The following is a 26,340-nucleotide window of genomic DNA, read 5'->3' as shown; positions in this document are numbered from 1 at the left end:
CAGGTATGGAAATGTGCGCAACTGCATTGACTGGGTGAAACAAACAGTTACAGTACGGTACATGTAGTCTGTGTTTTGGTGATATTTGGTTCAGTTGTCATGTACATGTAGAACACAGTTTTCTATGTTGTAGTTCAAACCACTGTTGAATGATTTATAGGCCTTTGACGGCTGGCAATAGTTTTGGTGTTTTTTTTTTCTTAAAATCCAGTCAATTTCATTTGTTTTTCTCTCTTGACAGGGCATGCGACTTTTGATTTGGAACACATCAAGGGGGCGTAGCAGTGAGTGGATGGGTGCACTGTGGAGGGACGCCCTGTCATCATGTCTTTCATTCTACGACCAGTGCGCAAGATCGTCTGGTTCTTACCATTCTATGGCAGGGTATGTATTATAGTTCATTGAAAAATTATATATCAATGGAATTATTGTACAGGTGGTAGGCCTACATGTACATGTAGGGTTTGTAGGCCATGTAGGGGGCATCTAATATAAAAGGAAGCATGAATTTAGAATGGTAATGTTTTATGTTAGTATCGATATAGAGTGAATGATGGAAATTGTGAAAAGAATATCCTTTGATACCTTCACATATTTTGAAATATTAGTACAGTACATGACAATAATGTTCACATGTACAGCACATATACCTTAGAGGTGAATAAGATCACCATGAATATTTTTCTAATTTCAATATTCATTCTGAAAGAGGGGATGTACATCTTTAGAATGACTACCATATACCATCTTTACAAAAATTAACTTCCTTTTTAGAACTAACAGAACTAACCACATCAGCGATTAACAGATTGAAGTTGGCTAGTCTGTTGAAGTATAATTTGAATAACCTCACCTATTGTGAGAAGGTGACAAAAAGAGGATTAGAACTCAATAAAATTTTCAGGGAAAGAGCCATACCCCCAAAGTTGGTATAGTACAATGAGCACATCCTGTTCATTGTTACAGGTAAGATAATGTCTATTATTAAAAGAGACTACTCATTTGTTTGTCTCGCCTGCATAGCAGAGCGAGACTATAGGCACCGCTTTTCTGATGGCGGCGGCGGCGTCGTCAACATTGAAATCTCAACCTAAGATTAAGTTTTTGAAATGCCATCATAACTTAGAATATTAGTTCATGAAACTTGGACATAAGGTTTATAAAGTATTACTGAACATCCTGCCTGGGTTTCAGGTCACATGACCAAGGTCAAAGGTCAATTGGCGGAATCAGCATCGAAATTTTAACCTAAGGTAAAGTATTTGAAATGTCATCATAACTTAGAAATAAGAAAGGCCTAGTTCATGAAACATAGACATACATGGGTACTGAAGTATTACTGAATATCCTGTGCAAGTTTCAGGTCACATGACCAAGGTCAAAGGTCATTTATGGTCCATGAACTTTGGCCATGTTCGGGGTATTTGTTGAATTACCATCGTAACTTTAAGGAAAAGTTTATGGATTGAGCTCATAAGACTTGGACATACATGTACATGTAAGAGTAATCAAGTATCACTGAATATCCCATGTGAGTTTCAGAACACACAAGCAATTTCAAAGGTCATTTAGGGTCAATGAACTTTGGCCGTGTTGGGGGTAATCATTGAGTTGCCATCATAACTGAAAGTTTAAGGATGTAGTTCATAAAATGTGGACATATAGGGGTTATCAATATATATTTCTGATCATCTTGCACAAGTCTTTAATACAATGTAGGTCACATGATCAAGGTCAAATGCCCTTTAGGGTAAATGAACGTAGCTTATTATTATATGAATTGTGTTTTTTTATTTTTTTTTATTTGATAGTTGTTTTCAAAGTCAGCACTGCTGCTATAGTGAATCGCGTAATGCAGGCGAGACTGCGAGAGGTGCTCCACTTGTTTGTGAATAATTATGTTATCAAAGTCAGCACTGCTTGCTATATTGAATCACGTAATGCAGGCGAGACTGCTAGAGGCGCTCCACTTATTTTTTTTTTTTTTGGAACTGTGGGAATGTTGTTTTTTAGAAAAGGAAAAAAATGCAACATGATAAAAAAAGGACAAAATATGGGTCTTTCCTGTCAAAAATAGAACTTTGGGAATGATTGGTGTGTCCAACTTTGACAGAAAAAAGAAAGAAAAAGTTCTGTTTCAGAAAATACCCAACACTCAAACCTGACCATTCTGACCAAAACCACTCTACAGGTATGTGACCTCCAACTGAAATTCACACAGTGCAGCTTTTTGTGGGTTCTGTGGTACACCTGTACATGGCGGCCATTTCATCAAGCTGTTCGTAAGTTAAGAGCAACTTTAAGAACGACTGCTGAACCTTAATACGCTAAACCATCTTACTAGTAACAGGGCAATTCCATAAAATGATCAACCTTTGTATGTCTGGCCGCCATATTTCTCAACTCTTACTTCACTTCATAAACTGACCAAGTCATGGTCCTTAGAGAACATTACAGACTCATGAGACTCAAAAGAACCAGGAATCAGAGACAAAAAATGTCATGAAGGTCCCACGTTTAGGGGGTCGGATATACATGGAATTTCCCAACTTACAAACTGGACTCCAAGGAGTGGGCTATAAATGGGTGATTTGGGGTTTTACTGTGCCAACAGTTTTTTTATATTCCTTTTACCTTATCTCAACATGAAATGATAATATTTTTGTCTCGGGTCCGAGAAAAAAGTGTGCTGGGCCAAAAATCCAAAATGGCCGCCAAAGCCCCCCAAAATTACAGTTTTGGCCACAACTTGTTCATTTGGTGGTCTTTTTCTCTGGTTTTGGTGTCTATTCATATGTTTTGGGGGGCAGGCAATTTGTTCTTCCTAAAATTAGTTCTTTTAAATCATTATTTGTAGAGTTTAAACTTAAAAAGGGATATTACTTAAATTTACCAAATTTTAGACCCTTTTTTCAGCCAAAAATTAGGTTACATCGTCTTGTGGTTCTTGGATATTAGACGATACCAGTTGGTAGATGGCACATAACGCAGCAACAAAGTGGTAATGACAAAACAGCAGGGGGGCGTTTACTTTATAATAATGAACAAAACAAACTAAATTCAAATCTGAAGTATGAAACAATGTGAAGATTGTTTTATCAAATAAAATCAAGAGTAATATACCAGCAATTGAATTGAATTGAATCACTAATATATAATTAGAATAAAAATGAAAACAGAAAAAAAACTGGTCTAAAAGTGAAGTAGAATGCATGCGCATCATGCCCTTTTATCACTGACATTATATTCCACTCTAAAATCGTCAAACCGAATGACCAATCAGGTTCTATCTAAGAAGGTGGGCGTGTCCAAAGAAATATCAGAATGTAATTCATCGATCATATTGTATATACTCGGACCTTCATTACAGGAACAGACACATACTTTACATATCTGATTATCCTGCTCAAGGAAACCAAGTGGCTGATCCCCAGATCCCCAGGTATATGGCTCAGTGACCCCCCCCCCCCCCCCCCCACTTGCTCCATGAATGATTCTAGAACAAAAGAATTTGCTTCCGGATAAAAATGAAGACACTGGGAGGATGCCTCATTAACGAATATCCACGTTCCTATTGTTTACAAGATGTCATCGGAAGGATGTCTTATTAACGAAGATCCGCTTCCTTATTGTCACCGGAAGGATCATTAATTAAGCAATTTCCGATTCCCTTTTGATTACCGGAAGAAGTAATTAACACCTTCTATAGGGTATATTCTATGCTGCTGCAATGCGACAAGGATGTGTGATGTCGCATGTGAACAACTTTCCCTTTGATGGCCTATAAAATACCCCCAAAATGTATCTTTTTGCTTGTTCTTATGGGGATGCAAACTCTTTATCCATGATGTATTCTTTAAAAATCTGTATTACATGCTCTCCTATAGAAAGAAATGCTTTACTGGTAGATGTGAAAAAAGAGGCAGTTTAAGTGAAATATATACTAAAGTAATGCGGAGAGTTGTTCACAAGTGACATCACACATCTTTGTCGCATTGCCAATGTGAGGATCTCCATGACATTAGTGATCGCATTATTCAAATGCTAAAAACTTTCTCATTATTTGTCCAATTTTTCTCAACTTTCGTTGATCTGTTTATTTGATTTTTCTGTTTTCACACAAGCTATCTTGTTCCAAAGATTTCATTCTCGTTTAAGGGATACTCCGGGCTGAAGATATCTAAAAAAAATTAGAGTAAAATTCACAAAGCAAAATGCTGAAATTTGATCAAAATTGGATAACAAATCAGAAATAACAAAGTTATAATAAAGATTTGCATTATTCCGGTGAAACAGTTCGAGGCATGTCTTCATGAATATTTATTAGATGGGGCTGGCGATGTCACATTTCCACTTTCCCTTTTCTTATGTTATTACATGAAATCATAATTGTTTCATTTTTTCATAAATGTGTATTTGAAATTATGTGTCTCCTTTATGATGAAGTAAGTTGCAGCAATACCGGGTAAATAAATAACTAATGCAGTCAGTAGTCAATCAAATTGTTTTAGTTCTTGGTAGAAAATTTGAAATGAAAATAGGTTTATTTAAAAGTTTTCTACCAAGAACTAAAACAATCGGATTGACAACTGACTGCATTAGTTATTTATTGCTGCAACTTATTTCATCATAAAGGAGACATATTATTTACACATTTATGAAAAAATAAAACAATTATGATTAATCTTCAGCCTAGAGCATAAATGTAAAATGGCAAAAATAGAAATATGAAATTATATTTAATTTTTATACAACCCCTATGCAAGCAGCATTCCTACATATTGTATGGTAAAGAAAAATAAAAATTTTCTCAGAAAAATGGTTTTAAACCTTCATTATATCAATAGATAAATAATTTTACCCCAGTTCCTGAAAGAAGTTATTACAAATGAGTAAATCGTGACCCATAAAAAAATAAATCATTTTATATTACATAACATATGGGACAACTGCTCGTTCATGACGTAAAATATCAGAAGCTTTAAAATTCAAGTAATCTTTGATGGATTTCCTCAAACCTTTACTAATATTTCTATCATTTTTCTGTTATTTTTACAACAAACAATTTGTGACAGTGAACTTCTTTCCCTTCATTAAAGTACATGTAGGAGTGTTTAGGCTCCTAAAATTTAATTCCAACTGGGATTAATGTACTGCTACTGTGAATTGGCTGAATTTTGGTTGTATTTGATATCGATGGGCATTTTTTTTTATTCTCTTGTCTTTTTTTTAAAATTAAATTTAAAGAGACAAGCACTGGCATTAATTAAACTACTGTTCTGCACCTTCATTGGAGTTGTCCTGGTTCTCTACACATGGCCTGATGAAACACTAAACAAAACCAACATCAGAGAGTTTGGATGCACCGGGAGACATGGGTGTACCGAGAGGGGCGGGGAATTCAAGGAACCGGCCCCGCCCCTCCCAAGGCTGACAGCAACAGTGCGCATCAACGCTACCACCAAGACTCCACTGCTCGAGGAGAAGGAGAAACGACTTGAGCCGAAGAATTGGAACGGGCAGGGATACACGCCTGTGTCAAGTGATATGGTTAGTGTACATTAATGTATTCCCATCTTGTATCCGCATCCTTTTAATACAGTAGGCACCTTTAGAAAAATCTGAGTTGCATCCTTACATGTATATATCAGGAGTCAGCAGTGTAGCCAATAATCTACTTGTTCATGTAGGTGGAGGGTGCAGTTTGATTGTCTTTGCAATTACATTTGTATAAATGCAATTACTCATTGCATACAAGAAAGGTAGAGGACACTGCTATTTACATAAAGCCCAATATTGTAGCCAGTATTCTGAGTTCAGGTTTAATTTCAGGTTTAAAGTTGCAGTTTAACTATGGAGAGCCTGTTGTGGCACAAAAAGTAATTTGTCAACTTAAATTATTCATAACTGTCAGGAAATTTAACTACATTTGAAATTGCTTTTGTCACTGTTTAAGCATAAGGAAAGAGAAAAGTGAACATAGGAAACAAACAATGTATTAAACAAGCATGACATTTTTGGCTTCCCATAATTTTATCACAGAGTTAGACCATGGCCTACAGTATAAAGTTAAACCAGACTTCAGAAATACAGGCCTACACTGTATATGTCTGGTCTAGTCTCCTTCAGGCACAGTGCAGTTTCTTCTCTCCGTTATTATCCTTTCCATATTCCGTAAATCAACATTTAAGTGCTTTAAGCTGGCTAATTCACTCGCCCACTCCAAGATCTTCTTTGGTGCTTTTACACCTGGTCAATCAGAAAATATACCTTTTCGGTCTCAAGAGTCAAGATGCCATATTTTCACGCTGTCACACCTCCCTAAAACTTGAAAAGGTGTAGTCATGATGCCGAGCCTACATGTAATTAAAAAGATAAAAAGACAATATTGCCTTGCATAAAATAGCAAATGATACACAAACATGTACATCTTGTACATTGTAAATTCTCATAATCCTTGGAAGCTTTGATATTAAAACAGTTTCGAAAATTCATGCAATTTTGAAAAGCATTGGATGGAGGAATTTGCTTGAATTTTATTTCACTAATATTTATTCGCAAGTAGATTTTTGTTACACCATTCACACTGGCAATTCAATGTCAATATACATAGAATTCCCAAACAAGGTTTTTTTTATATTAAAGGTGGGTGTGAGTGCACTCTGCTAGCATCCTCATCTATGTATCGTGTAGATTGATAATGGAAGCATGGCCAGAGGCAATAGATGCTACAGAGAAATAAGCAATGATTGTAATTCAATCCATGTATGCATCCTTTAGTGGCTTGGGGATGTGACTTGTGCACATGTACATCTACTGTATTCTGTACCATATGCGGTGGGTGCCAAACATGTACACAATTCCTCTCGATTTGAATTTATATTTTATGATGGCAATATTTATAGGTACTAGAAGATAGTTATAAAGCTTAAACCGGTGGGTTTTCTAGGAATGATGCTTCCTTATGCGTGGTAGGATTCCACTTTAGTGTAAACCACTTCACTTGATGAAGATTAAAGGGGTACAGTGTAGTTCACCCCAGTGGCATCAAGGAGGTTTTTATAAAAGAAAATGTAAATCATGTGGGTTTAGGTGAAATCAAAGTGTAAACAGAGTTTCAATGAGCACTGCCCTTACTTGCCTCAAAAGAAAGCACTACACAGCAATTGAATTTTTAATCTTTAAATTTTACAAATTTATTTCCTCTTCTGTGCACAATGTCATTTAAAAAAGAATAATGCTTTTACAGTGTGCCTTCTTTTCTGGGTATTGAGTCATTTGCCACATATAAAAAACAGGAAATTTTACTTTAATACAGTGTACTTTTTCCTTTTTTTCAAATTAGGACAGTATTCATTTTTGAAAGTTTCAATTTATTTTGTGATGTCATGTGCAAGTAGCTTTATCTATACTCATATACATGTAATTTTCTCAAAAAGTTAGACTTGCTTTTTGCATTCATTATCAGCTGGGCCTTTTATTTTAGTCATCAACCTTCAAAAATTATAGACTTTTTATCAAAACTTCATTTGCTCATGTTTCATTTTTTATCCATTATTCGTTTTACTTTATAGCATTGTTAGAGTGTAAATTCTTTTTAAACATCAAAGATGGATGCAATAAGTTCGAGTAGCTACATGTATATTTGTACAATTTTGATTTTTATTTATTTGATTTGAGTTTCAATATTCACATCGGTATCAGAATTTCAAAATATATACATGTATAATATATATGCAGAGGTAATTATTAATAGAACAATGATAATGATTGTTTTAAAGCAGTGAAAATATATATGAACAAGGTATATTATAATTCAAAGGAATGCAGGAGTCCGTCATCTTGAGCAATGACTTTAAGAAAAACTCAATCCCAAAAATATGAAATGTAGAGTGCGCCTTCTATCTAGTTTCCTAATCAGAGACGGAGAGGGAATTATTACACAGAAGGGGGGGGGGTGTTATATGAAATATGATGAGAATAGACAGTATGTCTTAAGGTTGGCTTTGAATAACTCTATAGACTTGGCATTGCGTACATGTATGTACTGTTAAAAGTTAAAACCAAACCAATGAAAATTGCATTGAAAAATGAAACAAAGAGAAACATATTCATATTGCATTATAGTTTGATGTTGGTGATGGTGAGGATGGTGATGATGATGATGATGATGATGATGACGATGATGACGATGATGACGATGATGATGATGATGATGATGATGATGATGATGGTGATGACAGTGTATCACAGAAGAATTAAAGTCATCACTTTCTCCTTTTTCCCCAACAGAAGCCTCTACGTCACTGCAAGCAATGTGCTCTCGTCACAAGCTCCGGGCATCTCAGTGGTAAAGGAATGGGGCAAACAATAGACAATTCTGAGTGCATTATACGTATGAACGCAGCTCCAACACTGAATTACACCAAGGATGTTGGAAGTAGGACTACATTTCGTGTCATTGGACACAGAAACTTCCCACGTATGTTTGATACAGAGGCTGAGAGAAGACTCTATTTTGTGAACACAACCACAAAGTCTGAAGCAATCGTTGTACTTTGGCTTTACAGTGTGAATGTGAATAGGAATTTGGAACTGATTTTGTCAAAGAAATTTGCGCAGAAGTACAAAGATATCTCATTTTATCTTACGAACCAAGAGGTGATGAACCGGAATGTGGAACTGTTTTATCAGGAATTGGGAACGTCAAAGTAAGTATCTGTTGTGATACGATGCTCTATAAATCGGTTCAGTATTTTTATCAAGTACATGTCTTTATTAAGTGTTAATGCAGGGCGCGACATACCCGCTTGCCCGGGGCAAGTGAAAATGACGTGCGGGCAAGCACTTCTCAAAGTCAATTGCCCGATCGGGCAAGTGGTTTTGGAAATGAAATAATTAAATATCAGTAGACCCTCTAAATTTCCATATCTTTTGGATAATCAAAACTATCTCTCATATTTTGTCAAACCTGTAAAAAAACCAGTGGAAAATGATGTAAAATCAGCGCCAATTACCAATAATTTATCGCCAGGTACCTCGTTCGAAAAACCGTGCCATCGCATCTTATGTTCTATGTGTGCAATGACTGCGCATGCGCTACTATCTTGTGCAGTTTGCCGATGCAAACCACAAAAAAAAACCACCAAAAGTGGCTAAAATTTCACATTTTGCAAAAATCCATGAAATGGCCATATATTTTCCATATTACCTTCAAATTGTTTTGATTTAGTTGGAAACTACCGAAAAAATGAAGAATATTAAGCTCTTTCTTGACTCTGATTTATGATGTTACACTCGGTAAATGTTTTTTATTATTGTGGTTCCACATGTAGATATTCATGGTGTTGCCCAAGTGTAAAACGATCAACGATTGTTTTCTGTTAATGTTGCAACACCATGGAAAAAAACATGAAAGTCTACATGTGGGACTACAAATTGTAGTCCCACATGTAGATAAAAAAATATTGACCGAGTGCAACATCATAAAATGATGAAGAAAAGACAACAGAGAGGTAGGTGAATATTCTTAATTTTCTTGATGGTTTCAAACTAATTTTTAAAAAATTCAAGGAAATATGGAAAATAAATGACCATTTCATGGATTTAAAGATGCAAAATGTGAAATTTTAACCACTCCACTTTTGATTTTTTTGTCTCGCCTGCGTAGCGGAGCGAGACATAGGTATCACTATTTCCGGCGTCGTCGTCGTCAACAATTGTGTTGTACACCCAATAACTTTCTATAGCTTCGAGGTGGGATCACCAAATTCATACCAGAGGTCCATCTCCTGAAGGCACAGGTCAAGTTCGAATATGAGTCAAATTGGAATAAGGTCAAAGATCAAAGGTCAATGAACTTTCCATGACTGGCACTGTGCTGTGTTGTACACATAATAACTTTGTACACCCAATAACTTTCTATAGCTTCGAGGTGGGATCACCAAATTCATAACAGAGGTCCATCTCCTGAAGGCACAGGTCAAGTTTGAATATGAGTCAAATTGGAAGAAGGTCAAAGGTCAATGAACTTTCTATGACTGGCACTGTGCTGTGTTGTACACATAATAACTTTCTATATCTTCAAGGTGGGATCACCAAATTCATACCAGAGGTCCATCTCCTGAAGGCACAGGTCAAGTTCGAATATGAGTCGAATTTGAATAAGGTCAAAGGTCAATGAACTTTCCATGACTGGCACTGTGCTGTGTTGTACACATAATAACTTTCTATATCTTTGAGGTGGGATCACCAAATTCATACCAGAGGTCCATCTCCTGAAGGCACAGGTCAAGTTCGAATATGAGTCGAATTTGAATACTTAAGGTCAAAGGTCAATGAACTTTCCATGACTGGCACTGTGCTGTGTTGTACACATAATAACTTTCTATATCTTGGAGGTGGGATCACCAAATTCATACCAGAGGTCCATCTCCTGAAGGCACAGGTCAAGTTCGAATATGAGTCGACTTTGAATAAGGTCAAAGGTCAAAGAACTTTCCATGACTGGCACTGTGCTGTGTTGTACACATAATAACTTTCTATATCTTGGAGGTGGGATCACCAAATACATAACAGACGTCCATCTCTTGAAGATACAGGTCAAGTTCGAATATGAGTCGAATTTGAATAAGGTCAAAGGTCAATGAACTTTCCATGACTGGCACTGTGCTGTGTTGTACACACAATAACTTTCTATAGCTTCGAGGTGAGATCGCCAAATTCGTTCAAGAGGTCAATTTCTTGAAGGTGCAGGCCAAGTTCAAATGTGAGCCGAATTATGAATAAGGTCAAAGGTCAATAAACTTTCCATGACTGGCACTGTGCTGTGCTGTACACACGATAACTTTCTATATCTTCGAGTTAGGATTGCCAAATTCATACAAGAGGTCCATCTTTTGAAGGTGCAGGTCAAGTTCAAATGTGAGTTGAATTTGATTAAGGTCAAAGGTCAATGAACTTTCCATGACTGGCACTGTGCTTTGTTGTACACATAATAACTTTTTATATCTTCGAGGTAGGATTGCCAAATTCAAACAAGAGGTCCATCTCTTGAAAGTGCAGGTCAAGTTCGAATGTGAGTTGAATTTGATTAAGGTCAAAGGTCAATGAACTTTCCATGACTGGCACTGCTGTGTTGTACACACAATAACTTTCTATAGCTTCGAGGTGGGATCGCCAAACTGGTAACAGAGGTCCATCTAAGTCATATAGCATACATGTAGTTTTGACATGCAGTCTCTTCATGACTGCAATATGCAGGCGAGACAACGTTTGGCATTTGCCTTGGGGTTTTTTTACATCATAAAACAATTTTTTTTCAGAGTCAATAAAGAGCTGAACATTTTTCACTGGCTTTCTTTATAGTTTCCAACTAATAAAATGAAAACAATTCTAAGGAAATATTGTAAAAAGATAACCATTTCGTGGATTTAAAGATGCAAAATATGAAATTTTAGCAACTTTTGGTGAAGGGTTTTTTTAACCTTAAAAGCCCATAAAATAGTGATTTTTTTTTCTTCAAAATTTATGTAAAGACTCTATTTTATTATTTATTTATATTAAAGACCTTTAAAAATAAGAGTATTGCTGTCATAATGAAAAAAAAAATAAAACAAATTGGGCAAGCAGTTTTTTCTATCGGGCAAGCAAATTTTGTTATCACTTGACCGACAGGGCAAGTGACGAAAAAAAAATTTGTAGAGGCATGGTTAATGTTCTTAGAATATTGTTAAATGTACAAGGGTTGAAATTCACTGCCCTTGGTAGACAGTACTTTATTCATTTATGTGGAGATCAAAACATTTTTTCCTTTCCAAACACTGCAAGTCCATGCTCTTCATCTAACAAAAAAGAGAAGATAGAAAACCATCATTGAAAAATTAATGACCCATTCAAAGAAATAGGGAGAGATTGAGAGCAGAATAAATTGTTTTTGTATATCTTTGTCTTGGTTGGGAGGAGCACCTTCAAGCCTGTCTGAATATGACAGGTTATGGTGTCTGGTGAATGCTTTCTAAAAAGATAATGAGGAGACCACATGGGATGTCAATTCATCTTTCCTTTCCTTCAATTGATGCTTTGAATATATACAGTATGAGCAATTTTATCTTTGATATACAATGTGTCTGGCCAGATGATGTGAAAGATTTTTTAAAAGGAAAACAAACAGAATGTACTGTAAAGTCTTGTATAAAATAGAATGCAATTTTATTTTTCTCTCTATCTTTGTGTTTCTTTCTTTGTATTTGTCTTTCTATTTAAGAGTCTCGCTCTCTCCCTTTTTTTATTTATTGATGTCTCTCCCTCTTGTTAGGCACACACATACACACACTCTCTCTCTCTCTCTCTCTCTCTCTCTCTCTCTTTCCCTCTCTGTTCTCATCTTCAACTTTATGATCTTTCTCTCTTCCTTTCTGTATTTGTCTTTCCTCATTCACTCACATGCAATATTGTGCAGCTTCAGACCTCGAATTGTAAACCATATTAAACTAGATATATGTACATTGTATATACATGTATTTCCCCAATAAACTAATGTATTTCTCATTAACTTGTCATTTGCTGGATATATTGCACCATCCCAACCGAATATTCCTTTGTATTACAGAACTAAAGGTCGTCTGTGGATGTCAACAGGATGGGTAGCTATGCTGTTTGCACTGGAAGTATGCAACTCCATAGATGTCTATGGAATGATTTATGATGATTATTGCAAGTAAGTGGCTTTTGAATTCCCCTTTACTGTCTACAGGAGTCAAGGCCAAGGGCGGCTAATAAAGTGAAATTCCAAGGGGCTGGTTTAAAGTTGGTAAAATTCATGTATTTCTTCCAAGAAAACCAGCTGCAATAAAACTAAAAATTGAACTGTCAAGGATAGTGCAATTCTGCTATTGACTTAACCACAGGAAAAATAATAGTTTATCTCTCTAGTGGTATTAAATTTAAAGAAGTTTTATGTGTTCATTTTTTTCTGAAACACTCCAAAGTTCTTGGAGTATTGGAATTACTGGGCAATTTATACTGTACAGGTATCCCCTCCAAACCTAAACTCATTGGCACAGGTATTTACAGGAACTTGTGTTTAATATAGCATTGGAAGGAAAATTACCCATATCATGCTTGATAATGGTCAAATTCTGACTCTCTTTACTGATTTGAATTGATAAACATCTACATGTACAGCAACAATGTAAACCAATCTGGCCAAATTTATTGGTGCAATGAATGATATTTCCTTCTAGTTTTATTCAGATTCATTTTGGGGGAAAAAAATCTTAGTTTCCCCCCTGAAACTGGAGGCTTTGGAGATCAGACTTCAGCTGCATCACGGTGCAACTGATGTGTCTTGTTTGCTTCCAAACAGGGAAGCTTGAATATATCTGTTTGTTGGAACTCCGGTCAAAGCTTATTACAAATACATACTACAGTATGGATAGGGGAAGGTAGCAAACATATATGTCCAGATAGAGAAATACATAAGCTCTGTGTGTTTTATTGATGTGCCCTTATAGCGTATGTATTATTTTAACCTTTAGATATTCCACTGTGGGAAATGAGCATTTCCTTTCTGGAAACAACACCTGCATATCACATACAGATTCTGATTTCTGTTTTTTATAAAAAGAAAATTTTAAGCAAGGATCCCCTACATATTTTGATAATGATGACAAAACAATATACATGTAGAATGATAGTAAAAAATACAAAATTAATTGTAGTGATGATGATAATAATAATGAAATATTGACTGGCCTTGAAGGGAACATCAATTGTATTGCCAGCAAAGAATCATATTGGCCAGAGTCTTTAGATGAGGACAATACGATTCATTTAAGGGCAATATGATTGATGTTCTCCGAAAGAAGAGCCAGTCAACATTTTTATTATCATCCAAATCAGATATCTAGAGCAAAAATCATGAAAATTAAGATATTTCTCTCAAGAATAGATTTATATTGTGTCATGTTTGTAGCGTCTAGGCTCTGCGCTTTACCTTTATGACTTTAAGCCCCGGATTCAGCGTTGTCTTTATGACGTACATTGTAGGTGCGTGGATCATTATGAAGCATACCTCCTTACACGCATCCTCAAATGCCCGGATGTGATACCAAGGAAAATGTAAAGGTACAATGTATATTTTTGCGTCATCTCTGCATGCAAAGTCAATCTGCTCTAGAGACCGAGCAAAATACACAAAAAATATAACTTTCCCTCTCCAATACTCAGAAAATTTAGGACAAATCTTAAAATTTAGGAGAATAGTAAATGACCAGCTCAGATGTCTGACAAGGGTGATAATATTAATGATCTATTAAGGACGTTCCACAGTTAAAGTGAAATCCATGTCATTTTCACCAAACTTTGCACATAGATACTTTAGAACCTTAATATTCGAAATATGCAAAAATTAACACAGGTCCATGTGCTTGATTTTTTGCTATAGAACTTCAAAGTTCACCCAAATTGATGTTCTTAAGAATTGCGCATTCAAAAGAATTTGGCATTTTTAGACCGCCCAAGATTACTACAATGAGTTTAAACCTGTATTACTCAGTCAAAATACATGAAAAAGTCATCAAATTTCGCAAGAGAGTTAATAATTGTATCGTTAGAATGGAGAATATATTTATAGTGCTATTTGTTTGCAATTTTAAGTTGAACAGCACTGTCAGTTCTTAAAAATGGCGTAAAAGATAACAAAATCCCAATCTAAAAAATGTGAAATTTCAGTAACAAACTACAAAAGTACAATAAATGCTGCACTTTATTCAAAATCCATGTCATTTTCACCAAAATTTGTAGAGTTGTAGAGGAAGGTATACCTAAGAGGAACAAACATTAAAAAATAGGGGTTCATGTGCTTGTTTTTAAACTATCAGTATTTTTATTAGAGCAAATGTGCTTTTTAAAACACCAAAAATGCGCCGAATGCTTTGTATCTATGTGAAGAAAAAATCAAAACCACTCTACCATTTATTCAAACTCGGGGTAATGTTCGTGATTCTTGGCAGCACTGCAGGGTAAAGTATTTTGAAATTGTAGAGAATCTTTTTTTGAATGGTCCATGGAATAATTCAATTTTTTAGCTTCATGAAATAACGCATCGCATCTGCAGTTAAAGTGCAGAAGATGTGAAAAATCAGCACATACCCGCAGCTAATTAATCACCTGTTCATCTATTGTGACGTCAGCGCGCAGAGTGTAAACTATGCGCAGATCATAATGCGCACAAACATAACTGTGGAACGTCCTTAAATGAAAATGATGATGGTAATCATAATCCTTGATAATCAACAGTGATTATAGAGGGGTAAATAAAAGGCTCATATTCCTTTAAAAAAAGAAGGTTTTTCTAATTTTTGTCTCGCCCACCAGAGGTGAAGGCGAGACTTAGGGATCCAAATGTCGTCCGTCGTCCGTCCGGCGTCCGTCCGTCACAAACTTATAATGACACATAACTCCACAACCGTAAGTCGCTTTTCAACCAAACTTGGATGGTAGATGGACTGCGGGGACCTGCATGTTTTGCTGCAGTCTGAGGTCACATGGTAAGGTCAAAGGTCATTTTCAGGTCAACGTTAAAGTTTACATGCAAGACTCTCTTATGACACCTAACTCCGCAACCGTATGTCGCTTTTCAACCAAACTTGGATGGTAGATGGACTTGGGGTACCTGCATGTTATGCTGCAGTCGGAGGTCACATGGTAAGGTCAAAGGTCATTTTCAGGTCAACGTTAAAGTTTACATGCAAGACTCTCTTATGACACCTAACTCCGCAACCGTATGTCGCTTTTCAACCAAACTTGGATGGTAGATGGACTTGGGGGACCTGCATGTTATGCTGCAGTCGGAGGTCACATGGTAAGGTCAAAGGTCATTTTCAGGTCAACGTTTAAGTTTACATGCAAGACTCTCTTATGACACCTAACTCCGCAACCGTATGTCGCTTTTCAACCAAACTTGGATGGTAGATGGACTTGGGGGACCTGCATGTTATGCTGCAGTCTCAGGTCACATGATAAGGTCAAAGGTCATTTTCAGGTCAACGTTAAAGTTTACATGCAAGACTCTCTTATGACACCTAACTCCGCAACCGTAAGTCGCATTTCCACCAAACTTGGATGGTAGATGGACTTGGGGGACCTGCATGTTATGCTGCAGTCGGAGGTCACATGGTAAGGTCAAAGGTCATTTTCAGGTCAACGTTAAAGTTTACATGCAAGACTCTCTTATGACACCTAACTCCGCAACCGTAAGCCAATTTTCAACAAAACTTGGATGTTAGGTAGACTTGGGGGACGTGCATGTTATGCTGCAGTCAGAGGTCACATGGTAAGGTCAAAGGTCATTTTCAGGTCAACGTTAAAGTTTACATGCAAGACTCTCTTATGACACCTAACTCCGCAACCGTAAGTTATTTTTCAACAAAACTTGGATGGTAGATGTACTTAGGCGACTTGCATTTTTTGCTGCAGTCGGAGGTCACATGGTAAGGTCAAAGGTCATTTTCAGGTTAACATTAAAGTTTACGTGCACGGCTCTTATGACAAGTGTTATTCCATCCCAGTCATTTCAAAATGAAGTTTCGATATGATTCTCTTGTGTGCCCTCGCAAATCACGATATTTCTGGTTATTTTCATAAGTGGGCGAGACACAAAATTGCTTTTGCCTTGTTTTAAAGCGTAGCTATTTATTAATAACGTAAAATCTTAATTTCCAGCATTTCTTCAACAGTGTTAATCATTCTGGCACTGCCATCTGATTCATCAAGCTAGATTTAATACCTAAATGTTCATGTTCACTGTACATGTACATGTATACACCCAAGTCACCTCAATACATGCTGTTTGATTACAACATGTGGGGGGGGGGGAGATAACTCTATTCAATATCATAAAGTACCCCTCTGGAGACAGCTTGACTCTGTGTACATATTACATAATGGCACTTCTACAAATATGCACTTCTCAATAACAAACAATGTACATTTTTTTAATTACCTGTACATGTGTTTTGTTTGAAGAGTGGACCATGTTGGTATGTATACATGTACATGTAGTTTGGGCTTATAATTGCTTGGGTCAATATTTTGCTAAATTGCTTGTCAATACAAAGTGTCTGAAACAGAAATGTTGTTCACTCAATGACTCAAGTAATATTTTAAAATTATCATTTGAAAAAAAATACAAAGAGTGCCCTCAGTGACCTACAGACCAGGTTTTTTTTTAATTAGTTCGTTTTTTAAACTGTCTTGATTTTAATCTAGGTTTTTAATTTTTGTTTTGATTCATTTAATGTGATATCATTGATATGTCATGTATTTTTGATTGTGTATTGTATTTTACTTTATATTAATTGTATTTCATTTATTTTGTAAATCTTTCTATGTCTACAGGGCTCTTTTGTAAAGCAGGCCTTTTGGGCTCTGAAAGGACTACCCTGTTTTTAAATAAAACTGAATAAATAAATAAAATAAATAAGTAAATGTATGTACAGGAAAAATTTGACAAGCAAAAAAATTGATTTTTTTTTTTTTGTCTATCAAAAGGAGGGGGGGGGGGATGGGCCGGATGTGCCCCTCCCTACCTGGATCTGCCAGTGATCTGTTTTAAACGTACACATGTCGTATTGATTTTAATAGAATTCCTGTATAAGTCTTCAATCTTTTGTGAAACAAACAGTCAGAGATTTTTCATTCTGTCCCGTTGTGCCACCAAAGTTTTGAACTTGATATAAAAGTAGGGATGACGTTGCCATTCAGATTTTAAATGTTTTCTTTAAAATCCTTTCAGTTTTCATCCATTCTCGGCCCCTGTATAAATATTTTCCAATCAGAATACAGTGTACAGTACATGGAGATGGTTACAGTACATGTTGAAATGGAGACGTATTAAGTGCTAGTAGTCTGTTAGGCCCCAGCTTTATAATTACACAGTAAAAGACAATTACAAATGTAATTGCATGACACCACATGCCAGTAAAGTATGTACAGCTGATTTATCAGCAGACATACATTGGTTCTGGAAGATTTTTAAAGACCCAGCTAATGTACATGTACATGTATGTGTACAGTCTTTTTTAGTCCTAGACTCAAAGAATGACTTATAAAAAAAAAATAATCTGTAGTTTCTACACTCAGCCTTGATCTTACCTCCCCCATGATGTTCTACACTATTACCGTATGGATAAACTGTAGTTCTCAAAACGCTTTTATAACATGGTTTTATATATTAAACCTAACATTGACTACATGTACAGTACATTATGCAGATGTCTTGCAATATGTAATTCACTGGAAACCTTCAATAATGAATGAATGCTTTTGGCCTAGGGGGCTAAATTTTGCCATTTGGTTTTGTACCATATTTTACATCCATCCACGAATGCATTCCATCATGTTTAAGGGGCGTACAATGTAGCCACAAACTCCCTATCATTTACAGGTGACTGTAATTGTAAATAAAGATGAAAGTTGAAAACAGATTCCTGACAAGGCTATTATTACAAGATTGAGAAGGATCGAGAATGTCTGAACATTATCATTGGCATGCAAGTGCATAATGTACATGTAGTAAGGATTCATTTTGTTTTTAATCACTATCTACATGTACATTAAAAGTAAATGTGTACGTGTACATAAAGAGTTGGGTCATTATAAACATCCATCAATTTTTTTTGCAAAAGATGCATTCATCATAAGATGCTTCTATTCCACTTTGGAAAACAGTTTACAAATATATTGATAATGGTGAGTTAACAAAAGGCAAAAACTACATAAACGTAATAGCTTGTTTCAAATGAACCCTGGCATTGAATTAGATACAATTAACAACATACGTGTACATGTATAAAGGTAAACTTTCAATAAAAAATATTGTAACAGAAAAAAACACCAAGGCAAGAAATAATTTAGAAATCAGGAAACAAATCAATATATATGTATGCATATGATGAAAACTGCATATAAACCCATTAATTTTTTTTAAGTAATCATATTGTGTTTGAAGGTTGATATCGTGCAATTGCGTCAGATACTCTAAATGTACTTATTTGGTTTCATGGTTTAAACACCCTGTTTCACTTTCTATGTGAACACTCCTTCCAACATGTACATTATGCAGCATTGAGATTAAAGGGACCAGCCACTGACAAATCATGGGGAAATTGAATAAATACGATATTTGCAAAAGGCCAATTGACTTGCATAATATAATTCGTCTGTCATGAGCGCCCGTCGGACTTATGCGATAAAAGTTCGGACAGCACGAATTTGACCGAACTCGTGATGGTTATTTACTTCGGATCATCGCAGTTCCAGTTTCCAACAATCCCAATTCCTAGACTCATAGCAGGTCTCTTGATTGCTAAACCAAAATAAATAACATCTGAGAAGTTATAAGTTTCAAAGTGAAAACAGGCAGTTTACTTCTGGTTGGTTAGTCTACTAAGTATTGCTCTCCTAAAGACCTCCCAGACATACCGGCGTCTATTACATGTACTGACAGTGTACATGTAGAAAATCAACAATACGTGGTCTACACTGTATACATGTACACTGTAATGCCCAATGGTTGTTTTGCTCACGTGTTAAAGGAAAAAAAAAAAACTATAGTTAGCACCTAAGGAGTCAATTTGTTTTTGTTTTTTGGTTGTCATCAGGAACTGGGTTATTTTCGTGGAGCTAATAAGGAGGGGGGGGGGGGGATCAATGATGTTTTAAAAATTAGTTTGGATTTTTTTTTCAAAATTTGTTTGGGACTGTACATGTAAAATGTATGTTGTAAAAACAATTTGTGGCATTATCTCCATGTATTTGAGAATAAATATGTGATGTGTGATTAAAGATTCCTTACATACTGTTTGTGTAGATTGTGCATTGTATTAAATGGATAACAAAACTCTCATATCTTTCTTTTTCTCAGGGAGCACCCTAATGACCAAACCTACTATCACTACTTTGACAAAGTGCAGACAGAGTGCAAGTACTACGAGAAGAGTGAAAGACGACTGACATCTGGCCACAAGTTCATGACGGAGAAGGTGGCCTTTGGCCGCTGGGCGTCCAAGTACGACATCCGCTTCCACACACCCTCATGGGAGAACCACCAGTACAACCCTAACGTTCAGAAGGAGACAGTCTTCCAGAAGGTTTATATGCAGTATAAAGAGAGGCTGAATAACAGATCAAACGAGGTTAAAGTGAATAGAAATTCCATGGTGGGAAAAGCTAAGGACAACCAAAGGACGAACACCAATGAGGAGGAAAACAATGTTCCTCAAGACAACAAGGGTTTCAGGACAGGGGGTGAGAATGGTGCTGCAGGGGAGGGCGTGGCTATTCCAGATGACAAAGGTGCTAATAAAGATTGTGGTGTTAAAGCTGATAAAAAAGAGGGCGTGATGGCGGAAGAGGATTGCGATAGAGAAGAGGCGGAGCGAGAACTGGATGCAGATTTGATTGAAGACCTTGTTCCTTGAGGAATTAGGTGTGCATAGGATGTAGGTGTCCGTACCTGATGGCGATGGTAGTGCTTCAGACATCCTGCTGCAATAGACATACACAAGGTCTATGCGAATGCAGATGCTGCAAAGCATCCTTTGATATCAATGCTGCAACAATCTGGTGCCATGCTGACCTGCAACTGTTAGTACAGGACGACCACCAATGTACCCTGTACAGTGCAAGGCATCACATGCAAAGTTGAAAAACAAAGAATTGAAGAGGATTGGCACAGTTTACTTCCAACTCAAGGTTCCATGTAAAGCTATCTTGATATCAGTGATAGAATGAGATAGTGTACATGTACCTTTAGATAGTATGAACGCTTTTTTATATTCATTTATTTATTTAATATTCATTTATAAACATGCATACATTTGTGACTGAAACAAACTGAACTATTGTTGAAGTTCTTTGACCCATTTGTAAGAAATGGATTCTGTAGTGCTCATTATATTGTACATGTGGGAAATATTTTCAGGGAGAAAATTTAAGGAAAGCATACAAAATATACTGACCGGTGTTTGTTTTGGAATGGATCACAAAAGTAGAGACAAATTGTAGTCAAATGCATGGCTAGAACATGTATGCAGATCTTGGATTTTTCTAAAGCTGAATAAAGATTTCAACAAAAAAAAAACAAGAAAACATTGATTTGCCCAAAATGGGAGCGGATTTGATAATAAATCTGCAGGACTTTACTTGGAGATGTGTATTCTTTCTGCTACGTGCACTTATTAGATGTACATGAATACATATGCATGCTTGCATTAATGTAGTTTTCAAACACTAGTGAATTCCTCCACTCTGTTTTAACTGTAAAATGATTTAGCTCAGGATACAGTGTATTTCTTATGGAGCACAGGGGAGACTTTAACAACTCATCCACCTCTCTGGAAAGAAGAAAGCAAGAGAATCAAAAGCCTCAAGGAGTGCTTATCACAATCTCTGTGGTCTTTGTTTCAAGTTAAACACAGGTAATGACTTGTGTCAATATAACTTGGCTCCATATATTGTAGAGTGTTTGATAAGAGGCTTTATGGGACAATCAGGAATGGTGCTATGACATTTAGCTGTGTTTAATCAACACTTGTTTGCCATAGAAACACGTTTTCAAAATTATGCATTATTGTTCAAACCAGGTTTTTTATTGGTTTTTCATAGGTCATAAAATGAATGTTTCTGAACACAAACATGAAACACTGAAAAAAGGGTGAGTATTGTAATGCAGTTTCACAGCACCATGGATGTCCATTGAATGCTACGAAGATCATAATCATGATTCTCCACCGGCTTTCTTGTGGTGTAGACATGCATTGCATTCAATCAGACGTTGACCTTTACTGCATGGTACTGCGTTGCATGGTGGCTGGGCTTAAAAGTGGGGAAAATAGTGTAATTGAATGTTCTTGGGAAGTAACACTTAGTTTTGAGCATGAATCAATCTTTTTAAAAGATTAAACAATGACCAGTACACCAGTTTTTTACAGTACTAAAGGACAAGTCCACCCCAACAAAAAGTTGATTTGAATAAAAAGAGAAAAATCCAACAAGCATAACACTGAAAATTTCATCAAAATCGGATGTAAAATAAGAAAGTTATAACATTTTAAAGTTTCGCTTAATTTCACAAAACAATTATATGCACATCCTGGTGGTTATGCAAATGAGGAGACTATGATGTCATCCACTCACTATTTTTTTTGTATTTTATTATATGAAATATTCCAATTTTCTCCTCATTGTCAAGTGATAAAACGATTAATTCCTCCCTGAACATGTGGAATTAGCATTGTTAATACTATATGGTTCAGTCAAGTTGGTCCTTATTGTCAAATCTGTAATAAATGAAATATTGTATAATTCAAACAATCAAAAACAAAAGAAGTAGTGAGTGATTGACATCATCGACTGACTCACCTAGTTGTGCATATCACTGTTTTGTGAAAAATAAGCGAAACTTTAAAATGTCATAACTTATTTTACATTCGATTTTGATGAAATTTTCAGCACAATGCTAGTTTGATTTTTCTCTATTTATTGAAGTCAGCATTTTCCTGGGGTGGACTTGACCTTTAAACTTTCCCCTCCAAAATTGTAGTCTATGCAAACATGTACAGTATTCCCTTTAATTATGACTTGCATTTTATCGTTATTTGATTATTAGATTTGTATCCCCCTAGTGGGTCACAGTGTACTGAGGAGGCGATACACATCATACATGGTGCTTATATTCCATCGTTAATTAATCTTCAACTATAAATAATCATGGTGTGAGGGAGGAATATATTTTTAAAAAAGAGAACACCTCCCCAAAATGGCTTTATTCTTTAAATTTCTACATGTATATTTTTTTGTTTTGTTTCTTTCCGTTGTGTACTACATATCGCTGGCATTCGCATGTGTATTAATTTATTTATGGACACAGACACACGGTCATTCAAAATGAAATTTAAAGTATTAATTTTTTTAAACATTAAAAGGCATTATATTTAATAGTTTTAGACAGTGCACTTCATACATCAGTGTTCTTTTTTTATATCTGGGAAGAAGATCTTACAATACTTGCTTACATAATATGTATTCTAATACTGATATTTTTTTCATGAGATGTCTGAAGCAAATTTGGTACTTCCACTGACCCTTATTTATACATACATTGTACCAACAAAAGTATTACATCTAGAATAATCGCAGAATTTTGCAGAGAGCTGGGGAGCGTTTCATGAACATTTTCATCTGACAAGTCGTCAGGTCTGACAACTTTCCTTGAGAATGATTGGCCGAGAGTCACTGTTACCATGGTAACTGTCGGATAAAACATTTCTTGTCGGATAAAACGTCTGACAAATCCTTTCATGAAACGCTCCCCGGGTGTATATAAAAGGGGAACTAGAGTGTCATAAGGTAGTGAGATTTCGAGGGTCTGTGAATTGTGAGAGCACTTTCATCTGACATTTCAGAGCTGACAAAAAATCACAAATGTGTTGTTTGTCCAGAATCACTGACGAAGCTGCTGTTTTGATTCACCGACGGTCAACACAGACTTCGTTATCATGAAGGGCATTTGACAATAGATTCTCTATGTTCCAGAAAGTGTATTTGTATGTAGCTGTTGCAAAAACTCTCTCAAGCTGCGGGTCATTCAATGTTATATATTTATGTATAGTCCTGGTGGACACTGTCGTTACAAGGTGGATATTATGCTTATGTACACATAAACACATAAAAGAGGCTGTTTTACTGCAAAAGGGTACCAAAATCATCAGGGTAAACACTATACCACTCAACAGACTGGATATAAAGGGTATATAAATCCATACGATCATTAAACTATACTATAAGGGGCATTATTTACATGTGAGGTGGGGATTAATAGTACTGACTACTTGGTTGTTCTGAGATCGAAGGATATATGTTTTACTTGGTCAGGGTCAATTTGAAGGTCCACATGGAACATTACACATGTATTTACTGTTTAAAAAAATTGTGAAGATGTTAATATCAGGACATGTAAGTTGCAAGCATTATATTACCAAATTAATTACTGTACACCTGTAGTGTTTAAATGTTAATTTATGATTGATTTAGGTAATTGCCAGATGAATGTGATGTGCAAAAATGTATAGATAGACAAATAGCTTCCCATTTTCTTTGCCAACTTTAGATGTTTGTGCTAAATCATTACAGTGAAGCTTCCTAATTATTTTAGTCTCTGCCTCATAAGACTCATTTTAATACATACTAGTCATACACATACTTGTATTTCAAATGTGTATGTTTGGCTGTATCAAGCTATTCATCATGTAAAATGTATAATGTGGAAGATCCCCCCCCCCCCACCCCCTCAGAAAAAAAAATTGCCCTGTCTTTATATGTACAATTTAAATATGGTATTGATACCTGTCACTTTTTAGATATTGTTTATCACATGCAGCGATGTGAATGAATTTTTTTTTCAGTCTTCCTCATTTAAAAAAATTGAGGTACATACATGTATAGTATTCAAAAAGGAGTAGATATGAAAAAAAAAATTTAAACACTATTAAAGAGAGTGTTTTGATGCTGATGCACAACTCAGAAAGAAAGTATTTATAAACTGAACTTTTCTCTGTCTTCACCCCTCTTCCTCTGTACCCCCCCCAAAAAAAAAAAAACCTGGCAAATCTCTTTCTCTCTCAGTGGCCCGTATTCTGAACTCAGGTTTAAATTAAACCCTGGTTCAAAGTTGTGGTTTAACTACGGAGAGCCAATTGGGCCACAAATCCCCAACAGTACACATCCATTTTATTAACTCATTTGACATTCAAATTGTTCATAATTGTCTGGGAATGATAATAACTGAAGTATTTTTCTTAATTATGTAAGCAACAGGAAACAAAATAGTAAACATAAAAGACATACAATATAAACAGAATTTTATAATTATTGGCTCCCCATAAATTTAGCACAGAGTTAGACCGTGGTCTAAGTTAAACCTGACTTCAGAATACAGGCTTCTCTGTTTAGTCTATTGAGGAACTCTGTCCGGTTGGCTCCCATTGTGGGGTGTTGGGCAGTATACCCAAAGAAGAAGAAAAAAAAGCACATTTAACTACTTTTGATATTTTCTATAATTTTCTTCTGACTACTAGTATCTCTATCAGTAAAATACTCACGATGTATACTTTCATCATGTATCACTTCATGATTTCTGATACTCATTGTTGTGTGCAACTGAAATGCTCAGATGCCCTCTGTAATGATACTGTGATTTATTTATTTGGACATTGATGATTGCCATATTTTTAATGATGTCTTTCTAAACTGTGTACTTAAAATTTGAGATCAATTGGAAATTATATTGTACAAGTGTAAATACTTTTTGTTGAAGAAAGTAGCAAGTGAGCTATCTTACAATCATTGATATCATTACCAGGGACATGTCTTACGAAGAGTTGCGATTGATCCAATCAACCACAACTATGGATGGCCCGTAACGTCAACATCTAAAATGCAAAACTTGGTCAAAATATTTTCTTAGTATGATGTATGTTCATATATTCATCGTCCTCTTGAAGATTCAGTGTGATTCTCTTTGTTTACTAAGGCGATTTTGCAATTTTTTAGTAGAAAAAAAATTATGGTATGGATGGATTTTCTTACAGTTGAGATTGATTGAATCAATCGTATATGTAACTCTGTGTAAGACAGTGCCCAGGTGATACAATTTGCTTGACAAACTAAGATCAATCCAGGCCCCTCCCCCCCCCCAAAAAAAAGAGGTCTGGAATAGTGTCACCTCTCTTCATAGGACTCCTTGTTCACTTTATTTGAAATCCTCGTAAAGTACAATTTCATTTTGTAGAGAAATGTGTAACGAGGCACCACAAGTCCCCTACTGTAACCCCCACCCCCCCCCAAAAAAAAAAATTAGAAAATCCAGAAATCAATTTTTAGTTATGAGAAATACGGTATTAAAGTCTATTGAAGAACATCCTTATACTATCGTGTGAAGGTGAAAAAAAGATGATTTGAACACAATAGCATTTATTTAAAAGTTATTAAATGGCCCCCAAAAATTGGCACACTCATTAAGCACGCTCTGTTTATTGTAATATACATATTACTGGAAGAGCTTACACAGTTCAAATTCATGGCAGTTCAGACTGATGGGAATGTTTTGGTTTTCAGGAATTAGAAAAAATTACATTGTATTGGGACACGAAAGGGACAACAAAATTGGTCCAATTAAAACTTGTCAAAATAGACTTGTGCCACTTTGGTACATCCATTTTTAGTACATGTTCAACAAAAAGAAGCGTACTCTGTTAAAAAATACCAAAAAGATTCATT

At 35.8% G+C, this 26,340-nt stretch overlaps 1 protein-coding gene across 1 annotated transcript; it reads left to right on the top strand.

Annotated features, from left to right (window-relative positions):
- The first annotated feature begins 244 nt into the window (after nt 1-244).
- On the top strand, nt 245-24,649 carry LOC129271137 (alpha-N-acetylgalactosaminide alpha-2,6-sialyltransferase 5-like). The gene is made up of 5 exons (XM_054908500.2): nt 245-384; nt 5,248-5,550; nt 8,293-8,711; nt 12,611-12,718; nt 19,928-24,649. Exons 1-5 carry the CDS (start codon nt 325-327, stop codon nt 20,481-20,483), a joined length of 1,446 nt encoding a protein of 481 aa, XP_054764475.2. The 5' UTR covers nt 245-324; the 3' UTR covers nt 20,484-24,649.
- Nucleotides 24,650-26,340: the final 1,691 nt, after the last annotated feature.

This window comes from Lytechinus pictus, chromosome 11, assembly GCF_037042905.1.
Source record: "Lytechinus pictus isolate F3 Inbred chromosome 11, Lp3.0, whole genome shotgun sequence".
NCBI lineage: Eukaryota > Metazoa > Echinodermata > Echinoidea > Temnopleuroida > Toxopneustidae > Lytechinus > Lytechinus pictus.
This window is presented reverse-complemented; position numbering and strand designations above follow the sequence as displayed.